The following is a 25,901-nucleotide window of genomic DNA, read 5'->3' on the forward strand; positions in this document are numbered from 1 at the left end:
CTATCTATCTATCTATCCATATTTTGTTGAAGTATTATTCAATAAATATATTTATAAAGGATATTTGAATTGTTGCTATTTATAGAATATAAAAAAAAAAAATCTCACGTACCCCTTGGCATACCTTCAAGTACCCCCAGGGGTACGCGTACCCCCATTTGAGAACCCCTGCGTTACTTCATCCCCGAACGTTTGACGGCTGAGTCCGCCATATTAGAGCGGTATGAAGCGACCCCAGGGAAGTGCCATACCTTTTGAACACCCTGTAAACATGTAGAGGGAAATGTCTACATGGTATTTTTTTTTTTGTGAAAGTGCCAAAAATACAATTTACTGTGAATTCATATATTGAAAAGTTGTTCAATTGCGTGCAACTGTTTTCGACAAGAAAGTACCACCGCGTCGCCAGTCACGTGACACAAAAAAGGGTAAGGGAGGTGTGGGCACGCGCAGGGTTTTTTCAGACTTTTGTAAACAACATGGCGAATTACGGATTGGCCGACCCATGAAACACTGTGTTCAGCAACAGCCGACACTCGGATTTTGTCTTCTTTTTGACTGACCACACAACGTTTTATGTCGTACACAATCGAAGCAACACGACGGGGCTTCCAGCCACAGAGAGGTGCCAAGAAGACCGTTTGACAACCAAACGGTAAAGTGTACGTCAAGTCGTTAGCTTTGTGGCTAGCTCACCCCAAATCATGTAGCTTCCCGTCTTCAAAATGATATGTCATCATTGTTGGAGTAAAGAGCACATACACGATATGAAGTTTTAGCTCGTATGCCTTACATTGTGTGTTTGAGTACAATCGTTGGGACATAAATACATTGCTTTCTGTATAAAAAAGCTGGGATATTGGAGACCGATTGTATTATTTTTCAGCTAGCTCAGGTATATTCAACGAGCGGCTTGCGGCCCAAATCCGGCCGGTGGATAACATGAGACCGACCCACAAGTTCTGATCGGACCTTGGGTAGAACTAAGAATCGTTTGACGTGCAGTTTAACTTTTTTCAGTGTGGTGTTCTGTATCACGGCCATTGATTGGCTCAGCCACAGATAGATTGACTGATTGATTTAAACTTTTATTAGTAGATTGCACAGTTCAGTACATATACCGTACAATTGACCACTAAATGGTAACACCCGAATAAGTTTTTCAACTTGTTTAAAGGCCTACTGAAATGAGATTTTCTTATTTAAACGGGATAGCAGGTCCATTATGTGTGTCAACAGTGTCATACTTGATCATTTCGCGATATTGCCCTATTTTTGCTGAAAGGATTTAGTAGAGAACATCCACGATAAAGTTCACAACTTTTGCTTGCTAACAGAAAAGCCCTGCCTCTACCGGAAGTCGCAGACGATGACGTCACATGTTGATGGCTCCTCACATCTTCATTGTTTCTAATGGGAGCCTCCAACAAAAACAGCTATTCGGACCGAGAAAACAACAATTTCCCCATTAATTTGAGCGAGCCTGAAAGATTTGTGTTTGAGGATATCTTGATAGCGACGGACTAGAAAAAATAAAAATGAAAAACAAGTTAAAAAAAATTGCATTGGGACAGATTCAGATGTTTTTAGACACATTTACTAGGATAATTCTGGGAAATCCCTTATCTTTCCATTGTGTTGCTAGTGTTTTAGTGAGTTTAACAGTACCTGATAGCCGGAGGATTTTTCCACGGGTGTGTTGACGCACAGTGTCTCAGGGAAGTCGACGGCAGCTTTATGGACGGGGCAAGTTCAGCTGATCTCCGGTAAGAAGCGACTTTTTACCACCATTTTCTCACCGAAACCTGCCGGTTGACATTCGGTCGGGATCCATGTTCGCTGTGATCCATAGTAAAGTTTCACCTCCATGAATTTTAAACAAGGAATCACTGTGTGTTTGTGTGGCTAAAGGCTAAAGCTTCCCAACTCCATCTTTGTACTTTGACTTCTGCAATATTAATTGAACAAATTGCAAACGATTCAGCAACACAGATCTCCAAAATACTGTGTAATTATGCGGTTAAAGCAGATGAAGTTTAGCTGTGTGTTTGCGTAGCGCTCTTATTTCCTAACAGTCTTTGACGTCAAGCGTACACGTCATCATTACGCGACGTTTTCAAGAAAAAACTCCCGGGAAATTTAAAATAGCAATTTAGTAAACTAAAAAGGCCGTATTGGCATGTGTTGCAATGTTAATATTTCATCATTGATATATAAACTATCAGACTGCGTGGTGGCTAGTATTGGGTTTCAGTAGGCCATTAAGTCGGGCTCCACGTTAATCAATTCATGGTAAGCATTACTATATTGGATTAAACGAGTGTATAATATACTACGTGGATGTTATTTAATGTCTCACATATTGCTAAAAATATTTAGAAAAGCCTAAATGTTTTTTTTTCAATTATTATTTAAATACTACATTTATTGTTAATAATTCCGATTTTGCTGAAATTAATGTAAAACTAATTACCTACGCTAGGTGCTACGACCAAAGTGTCTTCTACAGCAGTGGTTCTCAAATGGGGGTACTTGAAAGTATACCAAGGGGTACGTGAGATTTTTTTTAAATATTCTAAAAATAGCAACAATTCAAAAATCCTTTATAAATATATTTATTGAATAATACTTCAACAAAATCTGAATGTAAGTTTATAAACTGTGAAAAGAAATGCAACAATGCAATATTCAGTGTTGACAGCTAGATTTTTTGTGGACAAGTTCCCTAAATAATGATGTTAAAGATTTCTTTTTTTGTGAAGAAATGTTCAGAATTAAGTTCATGAATCCAGATAGATCTCTATTACAATCCCCAAAGAGGGCACTTTAAGTTGATGATTGCTTCTATGTGTGGAAATCTTTATTTATAATTGAATCACTTGTTTATTTTTCAACAAGTTTTTAGTTATTTTTATAACTTTTTTTCCAAATAGTTCAAGAAAGACCACTACGAATGAGCAATATTTTGCATTGTTATACAAATTAATATATCAGAAACTGATGACATAGTGCTGTATTTTACTTCTTTATCTCTTTTTTTCAACCAAAAATGCTTTGCTCTGATTAGGGGGTACTTGAATTAAAAAAATGTTCACAGGGGGTACATCACGAAAAAAAAGGTTGAGAACCTCTGCTCTACGGGAGGGGGCATGCCTTGACGAGAATGGTCTCACTATATTGCTTGATTTTAAATTACGCCACAGCCGGCTCACGTCGCGCTCATTAAATGTGTGGTGGTCAAGCCAGCGTCAGTTCTCAATGGGTAATTGGCAGCCTTTAGCCTTTTCCAGAAAAAAATATGTCCTAAGTTTGCATTGTCTTCAGCTCTAGGAATCTGTTCAAATCACCAAAAGTTCAGAGTTCCTCGAGAGGTAATCAAGAAAGGTGGAAGAGATCAAGATTTTACAAAACGACGACAAAAAAGTTGGACACACTCCAGTCCAAGGGAGCATAGTCAAAGAATGCACAAGTTTGCAGTCTTCACTGCATCAAAGGTATACTTCCAACGTTTAGTGTTTCCCATTTAAATATTATCTTGATATTATTTGTATTTTTTAAAAAACATTTTGCTACGTGTGTTTCAAAAAGTACCAACTCGACAAGTCTAAATAAAGGAAAAAAATGTGAGAAAAACCTAAGTATTATTAACCTTTTTCCCAAAGGTAGCAATCAATAAATGAAGCTTACATTATGTTGACATTTAGAGGTATAGTTTGATTTAAAAAAACGGGGAAAACATACTCTTAAACAGCAACAACAAACATGGCGGTAGACACAAAGTTAAATCATGAATTCAACTTTACCCAACCAAAAACAACAAATGGTCTTAACAATTTCCTTGACCCAGCCACACTCAAAGAAGTTGTATTTCTCCATGCTTATCCAAGTATTCATCTGTTTTGTTGTGCAAAATTATGTCAGGAGCACAAGATTGTTCAACATGTCTGGAAATGCCACTGACAGATCATCCTTTATCACAAAATATTTTTTTGTTAAAGTATATCACTACTATATCATACTACTATTCCATTGCATAGTAAGATTTTTTGCTCGTATCTGGATTTGCAGTAAGATCTAGACCCCTTGCGCTGCTTGCTGCATAACAACAATCTTGACTTGGTTGACCACCTGTTTTTCACTTCGGGGAAAAAGTCACGTCACAGAAAACCAGCAATAGTGATGCAAAAACAAAAGCTAAGATGCAAAAAAGAGAGACATCAACTTTGTTGGCACTGCAGTATTGTGGTGCAAAAAACGACATGGTTCAATGGTCATCTTTCTTTGACAAGCGATTTTACAGTAGAAAAACCGCACCGTTCCTGTCATATAGACAATTTTTAACTGCCGTATTAGAAATCTCAGCAAAATGATCACTTTACTAGTATTTTAAAAGCAGCGCTTCTGTCAGTCTCATCAGGGACTTTTGACTCTTGGCCAACTAATCCTTAGCTTTCTTTATCAATACCCACTCTGGTTATTTATGTATCAAACCATTTTGGTGACGTAGCATTTTTTTTTATTACCAGTGAATTCTTATATGCTGTGTTCATCCTATGTCCGTCTACCGACCAGGCCCTCTTCAGTCTATGGGCTCTCAGTCTAGTTCTGGGATGTCTGGTGGAAGGGGCTCTTCCAGTGGCAACCCAGTTGATGAGTTAGAATCAGCAGAACCGAACCAAAGCAGCAACAGCAACCAAGGCCACAGGACGGCTGACAGGCAGCAGGGGGACAGGCAATCAACACCAGAGGAGGATCTTGACTTAGCTGAAGTGCTGGCTTACTTACTGAGGAGGTACATTTCATAGCTTTCCATACAGATGGTCACATATATCTCACCAGTAGTTTTCTGTAACCAATGCATGTTTAAATCATCTGTTTTTGTGTGTGCAGGGGCCAGGTCAGACTGGTCCATGGCAGCGGAGCCACCGGGCTACAGCTGGTCCAGTCATACGCAGACTCAGACGAGGACAGCGATGAAGCCTGGGAGGGTCGGCTGGGTGACCGCTACAATCCACCAGGTATAACTTGTGGTGACTGATACCACACAACGGGCTTGATTGTTGAGAGTTCTGACCGTTTGTTTTGTCAGTGGACAACCAGCCTGACACGAATGAAGTGGACCGCAGTGAGATACGAACCCAGATCATGCTGGCCACGGCTTCTAGTCTCCTGAGAGGCAAAATGAGTTTCACTCACATGCTAAGAGAGGTGAGACATGAATCAAGAGTTTGTCATGTTGACATCACTGATCAAAATCCCTGAAATACCAAAGATTTTTGCAGCCGTATAAATATGAAATTGGTGGTGAATGTTGTGTTTGTTTCCGTTAGAGGGAGCAAGGAAGATGTAGAGGTTCAAGTTTTTCCCATGGAGAGTGCAGTCGCATCCGCACGCAGTAAGTGATATCCTAAACAGATTTCCCTTTCAAATACAGTGAACCTTTTTTAGGATTATTTTCACTTCCAGGAGATTGTTTGGCCTTCAGTTTTTTCAGGTTCTCATATAACCATATTCACGCGAATATAAGATGTTGGATCTGTAGTAGAGATGGGATTTATGGCTCTTCAACAGTAGACGGATTTGTCTGAGCTGTTCCAAAAACCTGAGTCATGGTTCTTTTTTAGAATTTTTTCGAGAAGTTACATGTTTTATTAGAGCTGTCAATGTTAACACGCTATTGCATATGATTAATAGAAAAAATGATCGCATGTAAACTCGGAAATTGGCGCCTATTGTTGCACAATGCAAACATGAGTGATGAGAGCCGGCCAATTTCACTTCAAAACAAACTCTGATGGAACTTTAGATAAAACAAACATTTGTTGGCATTGCAGCGACAAACTTTCTCATCATTGGCGCACATGTTGACGCGCGGCATTAAAAAGCATTAAAAGTCCATCCATCTATCCATCCATTTTGTACCGCTTATTCCCTTTGGGGTCGCTGGTCCCTATCTCAGCTACAATCGGGCGGAAGACAGAAACACAGATAGACAGACAACATTCACACTCACATTCACACACTAGGGCCAATTTAGTGTTGCCAATCAACCTATCCCCAGGTGCATGTCTTTGGAAGTGGGAGGAAGCCGGAGTACCCGGAGGGAACCCACGCATTCATGGGGAGGACATGCAAACTCCACACAGAAAGATCCCGAGCCCGGGATTGAACCCAGGACTACTCAGGACCTCCGTATTGTGAGGCAGGAGGCAGACACACTAACCCCTCTTCCACTGTGAAGCCCTGCATTAAAAGTCATTAAGCGAAAATGTATGCCTTAAATTGCATTAAAAAACATTGAAATTGATGTGCGGGGGCATTAAAAATGTTTATAAAATTGTAGAACTGAGCCAATAATAGTAAGTCAATCAACTAAATTGTTAATGAAAATTAACTCAATAACTTTGCCGTCATCGATAAATTGCCACATCTGTCTGTGTGTTTCTATTCTTCGGCTGCAGATTTTAAACTGGATACAATATTTTTTTTTGTAAAGTCTTAAAGAGTGAAAAGAGCTGCCTCAATACGGCAAAATTAAACAGTTCTGGATCCAAGCTTTGCCATTCTTTGGTCACTGTAGGCGTGTAATCTTTAATAGTGACACCATGTAATATTAATGAGGAAGCTGAGCTTGTTTCATACACGACTCCTTTATAACAGTCGTCTCCAGTTCAACACACATGAGCTAATTTGGCTAACATTAGCAACTCTCGTGTTGCAGACTCCTCACGTGACCTAATGGTGGCTTACGATATACAACCAATGCAATTTTCGCAACAGACCAATATTCTTATTTTCAGATTTTCCTAAAGTAAATTGATATGAGTTCCTTCAGCTGCCTGACTTTATACATAACATAACTTACTATCTACTGCACTTATTTTAAACAACTGGGAGGGTGTATAATACAATCTATTTAAGTTAGTTAAATGACTCAACTTACTTTTAATGCATCTAAATGATGCAAATAGTCTATGATGTGTCTTTTTCTTTTTTTAAATAATAGTAAATGCAGATGTAAATGGTGCACTATTGGAAGTTGTTCATGGGTGTGTTTAGGATTTGTACCTTGTTTGCTATATGTCTCCAAGTTTGGAGCAATTTAATGACTTGCAGTTAAGTAAAACATCGCTGGATTACATTCTGAGAAATTTATTGTATTTGTGTCCAAATATTGGGGTATTTTCTTAATCAAATTTTAAATATGCAAGCAAGTAATAACCTGTGATTAATCATGGTTATTCATAGTTCTGAGTGTGATTTTTATGATTACCAAAATGAATCACTTGACAGCCCTAGTTTTTATTAATAAGTAATCACTGGTAGCAGTTATAAGATAAGATTTGAATCTAAACATTTGAAATGGGTACATTTTTTGTCGGAAATATAGTGAAATTGTAAGTTTGATTTTATCTGTGTTGTGTTTTCATTGGGCCCTGTGAATGAGGTGACGACTTGTCCAGGGTGTACTCCGCCTTCCGCCCGATTGTAGCTGAGATAGGCACCAGCGCCCCCTGGCACCCCTAAAGGGAATAAGCAGTAGAAAATGGATGGATGGATGGTGTTTTCATTGTAGACATTCTATAACAGGGGTCGGCAACCCGCGGCTCCGGAGCCGCATGCGGCTCTTTAGCGCCGCGCCAGTGGCTCTCTGGAGCTTTTTCAAAAATATATGATGAGGGGAAAAAAACACATTTTTTGTTTTAATTTGGTTTCTGTAGGAGGACAAACATGACACAAGCCTCCCTAATTGCTATAAAGCACACTGTTTATACTAAACATGCTTCACTGATTCGAGTATTTGACAAGCGCCGTTTTGTCCTACTAATTTTGGCGCTCCTTGAACTCACCCTAGTTTGTTTACATGCATAACTTTCTCCGACTTTCTCAGACGTGATTTATGCCACTTCTTTTTCTGTCTCATTTTGTCCACCAAACTTATAACGTTGCGCGCCATGAATGCACAAAGTTGAGTTTTGTTGATGTTATAGACTTATGTGGAGTGTGCTAATCAGACATATTTGGTCACTGCATGACTGTGAGCTAATCGATGCTAACATGCTATTTAGGCTAGCTATATGTACATATTGCATTACTATGCCTCATTTGTAGCTATATTTGAGCTCATTTAGTTTCCTTTGTGTCCTCATAATTCAATTTATATCTCATGACACACTATCTGTAATATGGCTTTTAATTTTTTGCGGCTCCAGACAGATTTGGTTTTGTATTTTTGGTCCAATATGGCTCTTTCAACATTTTGGGTTGCCGACCCCTGTTCTATAAGATGGTATCTTATCCTTTGACAGTGAGATCATTATTTAGAATTTCTCTCACCCAAGTAATTATGTGGCACAATAAAAATTACACAGCTAACTTCCATGCAATTCAACTTTACTGAATTTTTTTTCACACAATGGCAATTTAAAAATATAGGACAAATATTATATATAAATGTGAGAATGAAACTCTACTACCCTGCCTGGTGTGTTTACAACAAAACTAGGCACTGCAGTGTTCCCGACTACCCGTGAGTGCTGATTTGTGCCTCCACCGTCTCAAAGAACTCACAGGCGGTCACACGCGCCTGGCGATCCATAGCAAAACAAAAAGCCACAGAAAATTACATCCAAATTTTCGACATTTCTTTTGACTGGCTCGTCTTGTGAACTTTTTAGTCAGTTTAACTCCAGCCATGCCAGTGGCACATATATAAAAGTAGCATTGGTAACCAATTTGCATATAAAACAGCTAGCCAACGAACGGCTTACAAATGCAAATTGGTTCGTGTTGTTGACTTGAAAGAGCCGTTCAAAAGACTTGACTCCTTTGTCAACGTCACATCTCTTATCTGGGGCCATGCAAACCAATCATGCAAGACCTGTGTTTTCCAGACAAAAACAGATCTTGACAAAGAGGGGTTGTCTCGTATTTAGTGTAGTCTTACATTCAGGTATATATAGTAATTGTTCATAATAAACTAGGTTGAACTTGCTGCTAGCTAGTTCATTGTTGTAGACAAAGGAGTGTTTTTAATGGTAAATTAATTTCCCCCCATTAGTAATGTCAGTACAATTGAACAAAAGCAAAAACACACCAGGGACAGTTATTGCTTTCATCAAAGGCAGGGTTGCCCACATTTTTCCAGAGATAATTACAAAAAAATGAAGTATGCAGTGACCATTTTGTTTGATATCCTACAGGTTATTTTTACTGAATTTCATGCTAAAATTGATGAAGTGTATGTAGGGATGATGTTTGAAAACCGGTTCTCCCGATGCTTTGAGAAGAAAAGAACCAATTCCATGGATTCGAATCCCTTTTTGAGAACCAGTTCCCATCATCGAAACCACTATGCCGTATTTTCGCGACTATAAGGCGCACCTTATTAAAAGGCACCGTGTCAGTAACGGGGGCTCTTTCTGTATTTAACGCATAAACAAGGCGCAGAGTATTTTTGGGTGCAGGCATGGTTAAACATACGATATCTTAAAACATACGCTATCTTAAAACATATGCTAGCATGCTTGGATGCTATTTTAAAAAGGCATCTGGAGCAAAGCTGACTTCGGTTGTACTTTATTTAGGTATTTATCAATGTACTCACATTATTTTTTTTTATCAATCCTCATCCACAAATCCTTCAAAGTCGTCATATTCTGTGTCCGAAATGAACAGCTGGGCACGTTCTCCATCAAACACGCCAGATTTCTTCTCTTCATTTTCAAAGTCAGTCTCGTTGCCGTGGGACTCCTCCGAAAAGATGCCAGCTTTTGCGAAAGCTCAAACAACAGTGCAAGCAGACACGTTAGCTCAAGCATCCACGATCCATTCACAAATTGTGGCGTAACTCACCTGACGCTGCCTCCCGGTTTTCGTGAAGCTGTGTTTGTCTGTCATCCATCGCTCACAATTTCACTTTGAACGTCCTGTTTACACCCATGTCTAGCGGTTGGAGGTCCTTCGTCATGTCTTAATGATGACTCCAGATGGAAACTTTTCTTTCGGCTGCGTCTTCCCCTTGAAAATCACCATAGGTTGCAGTTTCTGTCCATTAGCATAGCAAGCTGGCACAACAGTAAAAGCCGACTTCTCTTGCCCCGTTGTGCGTATCGATTCGCTACTGTGCTGGTCCCCTTCTTCTCCACAGTGGGCTTGTTGAAAGTGAGCGGCACCTCATCCATGTTAGTTATGTGTTTGTGGGAATTTTTTTAAATTTACAACGATTTACAACGCACATAGCAGCACTATATGCTAACTCGGGCGTGCCTTTAGCGTCCTCGCTCACCTGAAACCTTCACCCTTTATAGTCCGCATGCTGTCCTCAGTCACGTCTGCCTTTCCTCCATATAAACAGCGTGCTGGCCCAGTCACACAACATCTACGGCTTTTGGAACTCAGTGCACACACAACAACCTATCCGGATTCGTTAAGAGATTCGATAAGGAATCGGTTCGACAAGAGCATTTGACAATGGCATCAACATCGATAATTTCTTAATGAACATCATCCCCTAAGTGTAGGTCAAAATATGACATGTAGTTAAATATACAGGTTTATAGGTGCCATGTGGTAATAATGTGGCCAGAAATGGTACTGCAATCACGGTCAAAATTCTGTAGTCTCCTCCCATTTTCCATGACTGAGGTTGCCAGCTACACAGCTGAATCCTACTCCAAGGAACTTCAAATGGCAATCGACGAGTCCTACGCTGTAGGTTTCTCTTGTTTATGCTTTTTGCAAGATGGTTTACTGAATAATTATGCTACATTTTACTGGTGTTGATTAGCCAAATGTATTTGTTAAGTTACGCCGCAATATTTTCGGCAAGAGTCGGGACAGATTGTTGGCATTACCCAGCTAAAATGTCTAGTTTGACCGCACGGACCACCATCGAAATAATTATATAGATAATTATATCCATCCATCTTGTATATATTTATGTATATACATAGCACATAGAACCAACTTTAATGGCAGGCCGAGGCCAACACTAAAATTACTGCCAAATTTTGTTCAGCATAACTCCATGTTGCATCCAACCTAACGCACTGCATTCTCTTCCATGTACGCATATCAGCATCTTTCAGTGCAGAGTGCAATTCTATCATCCAACCCACGTTATGCATAAATCGTTTGCCTACTCCCATGTCAATACACAAAGTAGAAAATCATTACATGTAATGCATTATATTGTGCCAAGCAAATACCACCCCATATGTGTTTGAAACCGCAATTAGCCGTGCTAATGTTGGAAAGCATTTCCTCAGTGTACCGGCACATAGAAAACGAAATATGCACTGATACTGAGTTTTTTCTTGCCCTGATGTGGGATGTGAGCCGAGGATGTCGTTGTGGCTTGTGCAGCCCTTTGAGACACTTGTGATTTAGGGCTGTATAAGTAAACTTTGATTGATTGATTGATTGATTGTCACGTAGGTTTTATTTGTCGGAAATATATTTTGCCCTATCTGTTGGGTGACACATCGACATACAAGCTAACGGGCATATATTTACCCCGTTAGTCTATATGTCGATATGTCGACACTAGTGTGATGGTGCTTCGTTCCTAAGCATTCGTTGCACGAACATACTAGCTTTGTTAGACAAGGTCATAGACTATTGGACAATATAGTTTACATACGAAATGTCAATTTCCATTTATTACAAATAATAACAAAACGTAAATGCCTGACTTACCTATCAAGGAGGAAATTAGCAAGTTTGGCGTCAGATGAAAAAATATTCTCCGCCTTCAATCGTCTCCATCTTTCAAAGGCATCCCTGATACAAATCCTCGTTTTGTTCCTGGCTCTGTCATGAGTAGGTTTATGATCGTAAAGACGCCTTTTAGATTTTCTAAGGACTGACATGTTTAGTAACTTTACCAATGGCAGAAGCTCGACGAAAGTGGCGGTGCTTGACTGGCAACCTGTATGTGACACACTCACAAACTTCCTAATTGATCAAACAATGGAGGGCGGGGTATTGAAATAAAAACAACAACATTTCAGTTACAGAGGTATTCAAAAAGAACATGGTTTAGTAATGCATTTTGACATGTCAGGGCAATTTATTGATGACTTGACATGAAATTATTACATATGGCACATTTACTAAAAAAATTAATATAGTGCAAATGTTTGTGTATTGTAGGTGAAACTAATATATGGCATAAGCTCATTACATGCAACAGAAAATTCTGTAAGCTTTCTTTTGATATAGATTTGATGATTATGGTTTAGATTTTATGAAAACCTCAAATTAAAAAATCTCAGAAAATGTGGGGTTTTAAAAAACTGTAAGCAATGATTATCAAAATTATAATAAATTCTTGACATATCTCCCATTGCATGTGATGAATTTATATCACATATATCAGGTTTACATTTGAAATTAAATTGCTGACATGAGTGGATTTTCGCCCAATATTAAATTATTTTGTTTTACCTGTACTTAACCTAGCTTTGGATTACAGTCGGTTATCGCTAAATGGATTTTTGCCAATTTGGAATCATTACATAAATCAAATGTTTTTATAGCGAAACCAAAAACAACTGCTATCGACCTTCTAATTACAATTATCAACATTATGAGAGCCCTCTAGACATGAAATAACATATTTTTGTCACATTTGCACGTTTTTAATTCCAATATAGTAAAGTTTCCTGAGGCTGAGCCAGATACTGAACAGTGCGCTCTGATTGGTGTGGTCACCTATGCTCAGCACCCCCCGCGACCCCGAACAAGACAAGCGATTGAATATGGATGGATATATATATATATATATATATATATATATATATATATATATATATATATATATATATATATATATATATATATATATTATCCTATTGTATTTTTGACAACATTTAGTCTAGGACCCAAGAAATTGTAGAAAATGCTTTTAAAACTATCCCAAAAAATCTAAAATGTGGAGAAGCCATAACATTTAAAGCCCTATGTGGTGAGGGACGACTGATAACAAATCCTGTAGTAATTGTTCTGTCTATGGAGTTTTTGATTTTTACAATATTCTCTAACCTCTAGGGTCTAACATTGGACTCTACTGTTTTTCGTCCTATGAAAGATCATGTTCTAGACTTAATTGTTTCTTAAATTTAGTTTTTCAAGTTCAGAAGATCCACAGTACTTGCTTTTCATCAAATTAAGTTTGTGTTTCATTAAATTCTCTTCTCTCTTGTGTTCCCATCCTAGTTTCCTGCCAAACTACGTCTCTCACAAGCATACGTATCAGCAGAAAGCCTTCTGTGGCGTCTACAGCGAGAATGGCAACATGTTTCTATCCGCCTGCCAGGGTAAATAACCCAAGATCCAACTTGTTTAAAAAAACAACAAGCTTAAAGATTACTGGGTTTAAATGAAATTGAAATAAATGGTTACTACAGCCTGCAGGGGTTCTGTGTACAATTGAGAGTGCCAAAAAACTGACATGGATATTTAAAATCTTTCTTAATATCGCAGTGTAACACAGTATACATATATATATAGAATCAATAAAGTACTATCTATCTATCTATAACTGTTCCCTATTTCTCGCTTCAGATCAGAACATCCGCTTGTACGATACGAGCAGAGGACGTTTTCTACTAAGGCAAACTGTGAAGGCCCGAGACGTCGGCTGGAGCGTGCTGGACGTTTGCTTCACTCCAGATGCGCAGCACGTGCTGTACTCCAGCTGGTCGGACTACAGTAAGGAAATTTTACTCATTCCACGACAGCTGTGCGTGTTTAATAGTAAATCCAAATGCATGTTGGAACGGTACAGCAAATGCACACTTGAATTGTGATTTGGATTGAAACCCCAACTGATGACACATGATTGGCAAATGTATTGGTGACACATTCCATTGTCTTTGTCTAATGTCACATTCGCCCAGTTACTTAATGGCAGCACATTAATCTGCTCCCTGACACATTTACTGTTTTTAAGGGCCTCATGCCTTCCGCATTTGTGGAAACAAACACCATTGAGCAGGGTCTTCAACGTTTCTCAAACCTATGACGAAACGGAGCTGGATTCCCATTGTTTAAAATTTAGTTTTAAATTAAACTGGTCGTTATGGTACCTTGTATTCTGCTGTTTCTGAGGTTCTGCTTGTTTTCATGTTGTGTTACTAAACAATGCATTTTTTCACTCCAAACACTTAAAACATTTCTACTTATGTAATGTATTAATTTTATTGCTGTGATTATGTTTATTATTAATATAATATTTAAGATTATATATATATTTAAAATTATATATATATATATATATATATAATATTTAAGATTATATATATATATATATATATATATATATATATATATATATATATTTTATTGCTAATAATTGTTGGAATGTTATACCTTGCCCAGGGACTATAGTTGAAAATTAGCTTTATTGCTACCACTGACACATTTATAGAATTGTTCATTAATGTGTGCAGTCTCCTTTTAAATAAATACATTTAATTAAATGTAAACTAGCTGTTAGGTGAGAATTGGCCCCTGGCCAATCACCGGGAATCTGACAGTGACTGTGATTTGCGCAGCAGCGATAGGGGCGGCGGGTCCTCCCTGTTGGAAGGACAGGTAAATAAATCGGTGCTATACTTTAAGAGAGCTCCTCAAAAGACGTCTTCTGCCTCCATTTATCTATTTACTAAAGTGTGTTGGATCAGTTTTAGTTTGTGTTTAAAGACCTTTACATTTGCAGATAAATTGCAGGAGTATAAAAAAAAAAATCAAATTAACAAAACATTTCATAACCCCTCGGGGGTCCGCAGAGGTACTGTGGGCTGTTGAAGAAACATCACCATTGTTTTGAATTAAATTAAGATTGCCAATCATGATTTAAAATACCACAATACTCCTGTTAATTGTTGTGTGTGTGTGTGTGTGTGTGTGTGCCTGCGTTTGTGCCTGCGTGTGTGTGTGTGCCTGTGTGTGTGTGTGTGTGTGTGTGTGTGTGTGTGTGTGTGTGTGTGTGTGTGTGTGTGTGTGTGTGTGTGTGTGTGTGTGTGTGTGTGTGTGTGTGTCTTCCCTGCAGTTCATATGTGCAGTATCGACGGGGACAGTGAAAACCACACTGCATTGGACCTCAAGTTAGTGTTTCCCCTTATAGTGACTTATACCTTTACAATGCAGGTAATTTATCATTCCTGCCATGCAGACTCCCCACTCTCCCCTCCATTACCATCTGGATGAATGATAATGTCCAATCCTGTTATCTCTTTCTCTACATTCCTTCTATCTCTATGTGTGTGCGTGCGTGTGTGGTACCTGTAAAGCCTGTAAAAAGTACCTGTGGTCCCAGGGCTGGCTTCACACCAACATTAGCACATACAACATTTTCAAGCTTTTTTAAAACACGTAGATTGTTTTGTGAACGGTTTGTTGTGCTGTGTTATTTAACATGTGTCTTTTGTATTTATTTTTTTGTAGTCCAGATGAGAGGAGGTTTTGCGTGTTCTCCCTGGCTGCATCAACAGATGGCAAAGAGATCCTGGGAGGGTGAGTGACATTTCTTTAATTTAAGTTTAAATTGAAAAAGCGCTTCATTTTCACATGCCAGACACTCATTACAGTGTTTCCCACTGGACTGCAATCTATTTGTGGTGGCGAGGTTGGGTCGGGACTGTGAAATAATGTTATTGTATAATTTGGCATGGTGCATGTTAGGGATGTAACGATAAACGGCATTAATGATAACCACAGTAAAACTCTCCACAGTATTACTGTTGTAAATTAAAACAATCGAAAATTATTGTACTTTGATAAACTCACAGACTGACTAACTCAATCACGTTAGCTGAAATGCTAACATGAAAACAAGAGACATAACGTCTTCCCCCATTAAGAAACGTCATATCCCAATATAAATGTATGCTAACACATTGCTGTCTGAGCAACAAAGCTATTCAATTGTGCACAGTGAACCAACAAGCTGTGCTTTCTTTGAACATAGTGATCCTTCTACACACAGAGGAATAGAGACATGGTGTTTTTACGGTGTGTTCAAGGACTGCTAAACAGAGTAGGACGCAGGAATCAATCAATCAATCAATCAATCAATGTTTACTTATATAGCCCTAAATCACTAGTGTCTCAAAGGGCTGCACAAACCACTACGACATCCTCGGTAGGCCCACATAAGGGCAAGGAAAACTCACACCCAGTGGGACATCGGTGACAATGATGACTATGAGAACCTTGGAGAGGAGGAAAGCAATGGATGTCGAGCGGGTCTAACATGATACTGTGAAAGTTCAATCCATAATGGATCCAACACAGTCGCGAGAGTCCAGTCCAAAGCGGATCCAACACAGCAGCGAGAGTCCCGTTCACAGCGGAGCCAGCAGGAAACCATCCCAAGCGGAGGCGGATCAGCAGCGCAGAGATGTCCCCAGCCGATACACAGGCAAGCAGTACATGGCCACCGGATGGGACCGGACCCCCTCCACAAGGGAGAGTGGGACATAGAAGAAAAAGAAAAGAAACGGCAGATTTACTGGTCTAAAAAGGGAGTCTATTTAAAGGCTAGAGTATACAAATTAGTTTTAAGGTGAGACTTAAATGCTTCTACTGAGGTGGCATCTCGAACTGTTACCGGGAGGGCATTCCAGAGTACTGGAGCCCGAAATGAAAACGCTCTATAGCCCGCAGACTTTTTTTGGGCTTTGGGAATCACTAATAAGCCGGAGTCCTTTGAACGCAGATTTCTTGCCGGGACATATGGTACAATACAATCGGCAAGATAGGATGGAGCTAGACCGTGTAGTATTTTATACGTAAGTAGTAAAACCTTAAAGTCACATCTTAAGTGCACAGGAAGCCAGTGCAGGTGAGCCAGTACAGGCGTAATGTGATCAAACTTTCTTGTTCTTGTCAAAAGTCTAGCAGCCGCATTTTGTACCAACTGTAATCTTTTAATGCTAGACATGGGGAGACCCGAAAATAATACGTTACAGTAGTCAAGGCGAGACGTAACAAACGCATGGATAATGATCTCAGCGTCTTTAGTGGACAGAATGGAGCGAATTTTAGCGATATTACGGAGATGAAAGAAGGCCGTTTTAGTAACGCTTTTAATGTGTGCCTCAAAGGAGAGAGTTGGGTCGAAGATAATACCCAGATTCTTTACCGTGTCGCCTTGTTTAATTGTTTGGTTTTCAAATGTTAGAGTTGTATTATTAAATAGAGTTCGGTGTCTATTAGGACCGATAATCAGCATTTCCGTTTTTTTGGCGTTGAGTTGCAAAAAGTTAGCGGACATCCATTGTTTAATTTCATTAAGACACGCCTCCAGCTGACTACAATCCGGCGTGTTGGTCAGCTTTAGGGGCATGTAGAGTTGGGTGTCATCAGCATAACAGTGAAAGCTAACACCGTATTTGCGTATGATGTCACCTAGCGGCAGCATGTAGATGCTGAAGAGTGCAGGGCCAAGGACCGAACCCTGGGGAACTCCACACATTACCTTAACGTAGTCCGAGGTCACATTGTTATGGGAGACACACTGCATCCTATCAGTAAGATAAGAGTTAAACCAAGACAGGGCTAAGTCTGACATACCAATTTGTGTTTTGATACGTTCTAATAAAATATTATGATCGACAGTATCGAAAGCAGCGCTAAGATCGAGGAGCAGCAACATAGATGACGCATCAGAATCCATCGTTAGCAATAGATCATTAGTCATTTTTGCGAGGGCTGTCTCCGTGGAGTGATTTGCCCTGAAACCGGATTGAAAGGTTTCACATAGATTGTTAGACGCTAAGTGTTCATTTAACTGCTCCACAACAATTTTTTCTAGGATTTTTGAAATAAAGGGAAGGTGAGACACCGGTCGGTAGTTTACCATGAGGTCAGGATCGAGGTTAGGTCTTTTAAGAAGAGGATGAATAACCGCTTTTTTAAATGCTAGGGGAACAATGCCCGAGGAAAGTGATAAGTTTATAATATTTAGCACTGATGGACCTAATAATACAAAGAGCTCCTTGATCAGTTTCCCAGGAAGAGGGTCAAGTAAACATGTTGTTTGTTTTATTCCATTTACACGTTGTAACAATTCCTCTAATGTTATTTCCTCAAAACGGGAGAAACTATTTTGGAGGGCAGTATCCGCCGTATATACAATCGTGTCAGTGTTAATAGAACCCCGTTGTAGCTGGGACGCATTGTCTTTAATCTCCTTTCTAATGACTTCAATTTTCTTACTAAAGAATTGCATAAAGTCATCAGCTGAGTGGGTGGAGCTACTGGAAGGGGTCCCTTGTTGGGTTAGCGATGCTACCGTACTAAACAAAAATTTAGGATCGTTTTTATTACGGTGGATGAGATTTGAGTAATATTTAGCTTTAGCTAAGGTAAGCATGCGTTTATAAGTTATTAAACCATCACTCCATGCTTGATGGTGCACCTCAAGTTTAGTCGTGCGCCATTTGCGTTCCAGCTTTCTACATAATAATTTCTGAGCTCTAGTTTCTTCTGTAAACCACGGGTTACGCTTTTTTGGAGCCTTTTTTAACTTTAGCGGTGCTATGTTATCAATGGTTTCGCGCAGGGCGTCGTTAAAGTTGTTAGTGAGGTTATCAATAGAGCCCACATATTTTGGGAATGGTGCCATTACCGAGGGCAGTAGGTCAGCAAGAGTTGTTGTTGTGGCCGTATTAATGTTGCGGCTGCTATAGCAGTTATTATTATTATTAGTTTGACGAACATGCGTCTGAACCTCGAAGTTTACAAGGTAATGATCGGACAATACTTTAGTATACGGGAGTATCGTAACTTTGGAAACGGTGATACCCCTGACAAGCACTAGGTCTATTGTATTACCGTTGCGATGCGTGGGTTCATTTATTATTTGTGTGAGACCACAGCTATCAATTATAGTCTGGAGCGCTACGCACGGTGGGTCCGATGGGGTATTCATATGGATATTAAAGTCCCCCATTATGATTATATTATCGGCGTGTGTCACTAGATCAGCAACGAACTCTGAGAATTCATTGATAAAGTCCGAACAGGGCCCTGGGGGGCGGTAGATAACAGCCAGGTGTAGAGGCAGCGGTGTGACAGACCTCATAGTAAGCACCTCAAACGATTTATATTTATTATTTATGTTAGGACTAAGGTTAAAGTTTTCGTTCTATATTAGTGCGACCCCCCCACCCCTTTTAAGCGGACGGGCAATATGCGCATGTGTAAAGTTAGGAGGACATGCCTCATTTAGCGCAAAAAAGTCGTTTGGTTCAAGCCAGGTTTCGCTGAGACCGATGACGTTAAGATTGTTGTCTCTGATGATATCATTAACCAACAACGTTTTGGGAGACAATGATGTTATGTTTAAAAAACCTATATTATAGGTAGTGGGCTGTTTTAGGGAATTTTTGATCAAATTATCCGTAGTAGCAATATTAATAATGTTGTGTTTATTATGCCCAGTGCATTTAGTATAATTACGACCATATCTAGGAATTGATACGACGGGAATTTTCCGATTGTTTGATTGTTGCTTTGATAAACTACACGCATCATGGTTAGCCACCTCAGTAACGGGGATTTTCCGATTGTTTGTTTGTTGCTTTGATAAACTGCACGCATCATTGTTAGCCACCTCAGTAAAACACATGTCCAACTCTGAAACACTCAAAGCAGAAAAAACTTGTTCTAATTTAACTGACTCCTTACCCAGACCAGTAGTCTCGCATCTTCCATTTAAATCCGGCTTCAGGATGGAGGGAAGTGGTGTTCTGTGGGGATTAGCCTTCTACTTTGTTTTTAGCCCCGCTCGACATCCGCGTTTCCGATCACACCGCTGGCGTCTGCTCCGTAGACGGCCCCCGCTGCTACTATACTTCCCTGCTTCACAGGCCGCTGGATGTAGCCGCCGAATTATTCCCATGCTAGTTAGCACGTCTAGCAAGCACGCGTCTATCAGTCCAAAACGGCCCGATATGTCCACATCCCGAAGTGTCTGGCGGTCGTACGTGATCACGGAGTGACCACGATGTGAGCCAGCCATGAAGTTTGCAGAATTGTCCGGTATTTCTGCCAAATGTTCCATCTTTAGCAAGAGCTCCGCGATGTTGCAGCCCGTCCGGGCGCCGCCATCTTGGAACATCAAGATTGCGTTATGCTCCATTTTGACTAGAATATCTGGATTGTCGGCATAAGGAACTGTGCCGACAGTTCCTTCTCTGCATTAAATTTTAAAATGAGCATATATTAATGCAGTATGAACAAGAATGTTTTAATGTAGACACATAGAATCATCATACTGGTGTGATTATATGCATGAAGTGTTAATTCAAGGCCAAGGGAAAATATCGAGATATATATCGTGTATCGCGATATGGCCTAAAAATATCGAGATATTAAAAAACGGCCATATGACCCAGCCGTAATGTCAATATCATTTTAATAGACCGTGTAGGATAGACATAAAATGAGGAAGAAAAAAAAAATGCGAAAAAAAAAACATGTTTACAAATTACAACTTTAAAGACTGTAAGTGCTTTGAGAGTGAGGAGGGACCAACAACAATACCCAATGCTTGTTCAGAAGAGTATTGCATGCTTTCATGCCCAAGTCTCCAATAAGACCAAAAAATGTTGCTAGGTTTGTTGATACTTACTTTTTCGAGAAACAGTATCTACAGAAGGGTCTGATTGCTTGCTAAAAAATGCGGCTAAGTTGGCAACACTAATACCTTATGCTAATTCTTCCTATTCTCTGGCAGACAATGGGACCTCATGTAATAAGAGTTGCGTGGATTTTTAAAAAAAATAGATGTATGTTCTGATCCAGAAAACAGTATACTCCGGTAAAAATCCTGTTGTATTAAAGTGTGCACACCGACAAATCCAAGCATTTTTTTTTTTTTAACATCGCAATCATTTGAAACTAATCGCAAACGTGTGCGTGATTGGCATCCCCAGGCTACATCTCCTTATACATACCCAAATCATATTGAAAGTAGCCATGTGCTTGAGCTGCCAAGCCATGCCCAATCCAAGCCAGAAGGAGGTGCTCCCTTTTTGTAGTTCGAGAAAAAAACAGAGCTATATTCAGCTTATCATTGCCCTGTCGCTGATTAGAGTTTCATGCAAAAAATAATGTGATAGGGACAAGCTCCAGCCCCCCGCGATCCCGAGAGCGACAATTTTAGTAGAAAATGGATGGATGGATTTGTTTGAAAATGTTTTAAATTTAAACATGTCCTTATATCAAAAAGGATACAAAATACTTTGACCCTTGTGTGATTACACAATTCATTATTACAACACAGGAGAGCTGCTAAGAAGTTGTAACAACAAGCTACATTTACAGACAGTCCAATTATAACGTGTCTATGAGCGGAGCTATTTGTGGCGGTCCAAATGTGTTTGTGGCAGGTCGCTATAAATAAATGAATATAAAGATAGTGCATTATGCTCCATTTTGACTAGAATATCTGGATTGTCGGCACAAGGAACTGTGCCGACAGTTCCTTGTGCAGTATTCATGGATTTAACAAAAGCATTTGACACAATTAATCATGATATTTTAATTCAAAAACTAGAACGTTATGGCATCAGAGGTTTGGTCTTGAGCTGGATAATAAGTTATTTAACCAACAGGAAGCAATATGTGAAGATGGGTGAAAATAGTTCAACACGATTGGATATATCTTTTGGTGTACCCCAGGGATCAATACTGGGACCAAGATTGTTCAATCTTTATATAAACAATATTTGCAAAGTGACAAAAGACTTGAAGTTAGTTTTATTTGCAGACGACACAACTGCTTTCTGTTCAGGAGAGAACACACAGAAGATAATACAAATAATAACGGAATAAATGAATAAATTAAAAAAATGGTTTGATTAAAAACAGGCTATCCTTGAATCTCAGTAAAACTAAAGTAATGCTATTTGGTAACAGTAGAAAAGAGCATCAGACACGAATACAAATAGATGGAATGGATATCGAAAAGGTAAAAGAAACCAGATTTTTGGGAGTATTAAGAGATGATAAAATGAACTAGAAATCTCATATACAAAACATACAACATAAGGTGGCAAAAATATTTCAATAATGAATAAAGCAAAATACGTCCTGGGCCAAAAATCACTTTATATTCTCTACTGCTCGCTAGTGTTACCATATCTGAGTTATTGTGCAGAAATATGGGGAAACAACTACAAATGTGCGCTTCATTCGTTAACTGTGTTACAAAAAAGATCGATTAGAATAATACACAATGTTGGATATAGAGAACATACAAACCCTTTATTTCTTGAGTCAAAAATATTAAAGCTTGATGACTTGATAAAATTGCAAACAGCTAAATTGATGTACAAAGTAAATTATAACCTGCTACCAAAGAATGTACAACAATTCTTCTCAACTAAAGAGGAGAAATATAACCTTAGAGGAAAATCTAACTTAAAACATTTGTATGCCCGTACAACACTTAAAACTTTTAGCATATCAGTATGTGGAATTAAATTATGGAATGGATTAAATAAAGAAGTTAAACATTGTACTGATATGACCCAGTTTAAGAGGATGTTTAAATTAATAGTGCTTAAAAAGTACAAAGAAGAAGTATTATGAGAAACACTTTCAAACTTATTGAAAATAAGATATTCTTCATCTTAGTATGTTAATGACTGAAATAATTAAGTACATGTTAGAAAACTGCTGTGTTACTCACTCACAGATGTCATTTTGCTATTTGATATTTTGCTGTAAAGAAGGTCAGTGAATGAATGTATATATTTGTGGGCGCTCTGAAGTGGAAAAGGGGTAGGATAAAATAAGCTTTGCTTCTTCCTTTTCGGACATGATGTATTGTGTATTGCGAAATGATGAAATTACCTGATGTATAATGTTGTACGTATGTCATGTTCGAAATAAACTAAGAAAATAAAAGAAAGGAACTTCTTAAAGGCAACCCTCAGAAAAGTAGACCTTATATGATAGCTCACTGCAGCCATAGGTTTGTGATGTCTTCAAATATTAAAAGACTAAAACACATTACATTATTTGTTATAAATCTGATGGTGTCTTTTTTCATATAAGGCAAACTTGTCCTACATTTGCCATTTCAGTCTGATATTTGCCATTCGTTCAGTCTGTTCATCTCCTCCTCACCATTCAGGGCAAATGACGGCTGCCTTTACGTTTTTGATCTCGACCAGAATAAAAGAACACTAAAGGTGGGTGTTTTAAGATGTCTTTTTTGTCATTTTGTGTTAAATTAATGATTCTTTGACACTTGAAATGTTGCATTTGATGCATAAAGTAGAAATTTGATTAAGACTCTTTCCGTCTGATGCGTAAATCCGCCTTGGAACACCGTCCCTTCGTCCTTATCTAAAAACCTGTATCTTTCTTCCCTGCCGATGCCAGATTGATGCCCACGAGGATGATGTGAACGCGGTGGCGTTCGCCGACAGCTCGTCCCAGCTGCTCTTTTCCGGCAGTGATGACGCACTGTGCAAAGTGTGGGACAGGAGAACGCTGCGGGAGGATCGACCACAGCCTGTCGGACAGCTGGCGGGCCACCGCGACGGAATCACCTTCATCCATAGCAAGGTGTGAGCGCAGTGGGTGTGTATGGAAGCAACATGGCGGCAGTGGGTGTTTTATCAATTTGTCCATGCAAACGTTCCCAAAGGAGTTTGACTTTTGAGTGTAGTGTAATGAATGACCGTACCTGGAGGGCAACAGCATGTGCACCGTCAAGGTTTATTACACACACAGGTATTGCAATCCGATACATGAGTGCTGTATTGAACCTTTAAACACATAATAATGCTCAGCTTTCAAGGATTGCACATTTTTCATTATAGTGGTGTGCATTGTTTTAATCAGTTTTGAACTGTGATTAATTACAGTAAATTGCATGCATAATTTAAATTAACTTTAAAAAAGATGCTAATAGTTGGACACTGATGTTATTTTATTGTAGGAGTACACATAAACAAACATTTTTCAAATGTTTTACTTAATTGCACGTCATTTTCTTTCTCAAAACCAGGTAACAGTTTTATTTAAAGTGCCATCGGGGTGTATTTTGTTGCAAAATTTTTCCCAACTCGTTATATTTGATAATCCCAATTTATTGTTTTAGCTGTGGCCAAGGTCGCTCATGTATGTCAGATACGGTATCTCTCAAAAGTAGACATCTCACATTGCAGCAAATACTTTATTACAGTATATTTTTACAAGGGACAATAAGTCATATATATTTTTTTTCAACGCTTAAATCTCTTAATAAGACCAGGGCTGTCCAAACCTTTGCCCCTGTTGACCAGACTGAAAAATCAAAGCATGTGATCGTCTTGATACTTTTCATTTTCAAAACCAATACAATATATAGACTTTGTTTACCTTTGTGTCACTCGTCAAATTTGGTCTCTGGGACCTGCAAAAATAAGTCATATATTTTTTTTACAACGCTTAAATCTCTTAATCAACTTCAGATTTATCTGTCAATACAAAGATATATTTTTTTAATGTTTTATGCCATTTTTTCTCCGAAAAAAATTCAGTTTATATGCCAAAAACACAAAATATGCAGCATTTCCCCTCCAAATTTTTCAAAGTGGAATATCTGTTCTTAAGTAATTTTAGCCTTGATTTGGTCAATAATTCATAACAACATTGATTTTCTTTCATTAATATTTTGTGTTATTAGCCAACATTGCAACTTTTTCTCGTTACATTTCACCCGTTTGCTCTTTTATCTCACTTTTTAATGTTTTTTTCTGATTGTACTTTTAGAATGTGCCGCAGGACGTTCAAATATTAGCTGCGAGCTGCAAATGGCCCCCGGATCACATTTTGGATACTTTGGCTAGTGATATTAAACTTGGATATACATTACAGTATAGATTACAGTCCACTGAAAACCAAGAGAATCTGGGGCTTCATTAATGCTGCCTGGATTGGAGAGCTGCGGTTTATTCCAACGTGTCCTTTGCCATTCTGAAACATAAACTTTAACCTCATGGCAGTTTTCCAAAATGATAATAAGCACTAACACACCCTGACAAAGACAAGTGCTTTGCTGAGGGACCCAATTGAGCACCTAGGGTATTTTCAAGTCGAAGGAAGGAACGTGGTGGAGCAGCTCGGCCAGTGATGTCATAACAGAGAAATGGAAGTCGTTTCTGGTAACAACTTGTGCAGAGCTGAAAAAAAATCCCTGCCCAAGCGGATTGAGGCAGTGACACATTGTTCCCTGTGAGGTGTACTCACTTGTGTTGCAAGCTATTTACATTTTCCGTGGAAAGTGAAGCCATAGAAGTTTTACACTGACTTCTTTGAAGTGTATCCATTCGTATAGTAAAGGATGTAGTAAAATAGTTGCTTAAGTGAGTGGTGAGATATTCAACTAAATTTTTTGTGGGCCACATTTCCAGAAAGCTAAGGTCTAAGGGGCCAAACTTCTCCCTTCCATCCATCCATCTATCTTCTTCCGCTTATCCGAGGTCGGGTCGCGGGGGCAGCAGCCTAAGCAGGGAAGCCCAGACTTCCCTCTCCCCAGCCACTTTTTTCTTGCTCTTCCCGGGGGATCCCGAGGCGTTCCCAGGCCAGCCGGGAGACATAGTCTTCCCAACGTGTCCTGGGTCTTCCCCATGGCCTCCTACCGGTTGGACGTGCCCTAAACACCTCTCTAGGGAGGCGTTCGGGTGGCATCCTGACCAGATGCCCGAGCCACCTCATCTGGCTTCTCTCGATGTGGAGGAGCAGCGGCTTTACTTTGAGCTCCTCTTGGATGGCAGAGCTTCTCACCCTATCTCTAAGGGAGAGCCCCGCCACCTGGCGGAGGAAACTCATTTAGGCCGCTTGTACTCGTGATCTTATCCTTTCGGTCATGACCCAAAGCTCATGAC

At 39.2% G+C, this 25,901-nt stretch overlaps 1 protein-coding gene across 5 annotated transcripts in view; it reads left to right on the forward strand.

The window, feature by feature from the left end:
- Positions 1–445: 445 nt before the first annotated feature.
- Positions 446–25,901, forward strand: part of dcaf11 (ddb1 and cul4 associated factor 11) — a 31,957-nt gene continuing 6,501 nt past the window's right edge. The window contains exons 1-12 of one of the 5 annotated variants that reach the window (XM_061921895.1): positions 446–662; positions 3,325–3,494; positions 4,573–4,792; positions 4,891–5,018; positions 5,090–5,208; positions 5,331–5,395; positions 13,222–13,322; positions 13,570–13,716; positions 15,059–15,113; positions 15,454–15,522; positions 23,159–23,216; positions 23,410–23,595. In XM_061921895.1, coding sequence (XP_061777879.1) covers positions 4,587–4,792; positions 4,891–5,018; positions 5,090–5,208; positions 5,331–5,395; positions 13,222–13,322; positions 13,570–13,716; positions 15,059–15,113; positions 15,454–15,522; positions 23,159–23,216; positions 23,410–23,595 — 1,134 coding nt within the window. In that variant the 5' untranslated portion in view covers positions 446–662; positions 3,325–3,494; positions 4,573–4,586. The remainder of the gene's footprint in view (positions 663–3,324; positions 3,495–4,572; positions 4,793–4,890; positions 5,019–5,089; positions 5,209–5,330; positions 5,396–13,221; positions 13,323–13,569; positions 13,717–15,058; positions 15,114–15,453; positions 15,523–23,158; positions 23,217–23,409; positions 23,596–25,901) is intronic. The other 4 variants (XM_061921893.1, XM_061921894.1, XM_061921892.1 and 1 more) reach the window with 4 other exon arrangements.

The sequence above is a fragment of the Nerophis ophidion genome, linkage group LG15 (genome assembly GCF_033978795.1).
Source record: "Nerophis ophidion isolate RoL-2023_Sa linkage group LG15, RoL_Noph_v1.0, whole genome shotgun sequence".
Lineage (NCBI taxonomy): Eukaryota > Metazoa > Chordata > Actinopteri > Syngnathiformes > Syngnathidae > Nerophis > Nerophis ophidion.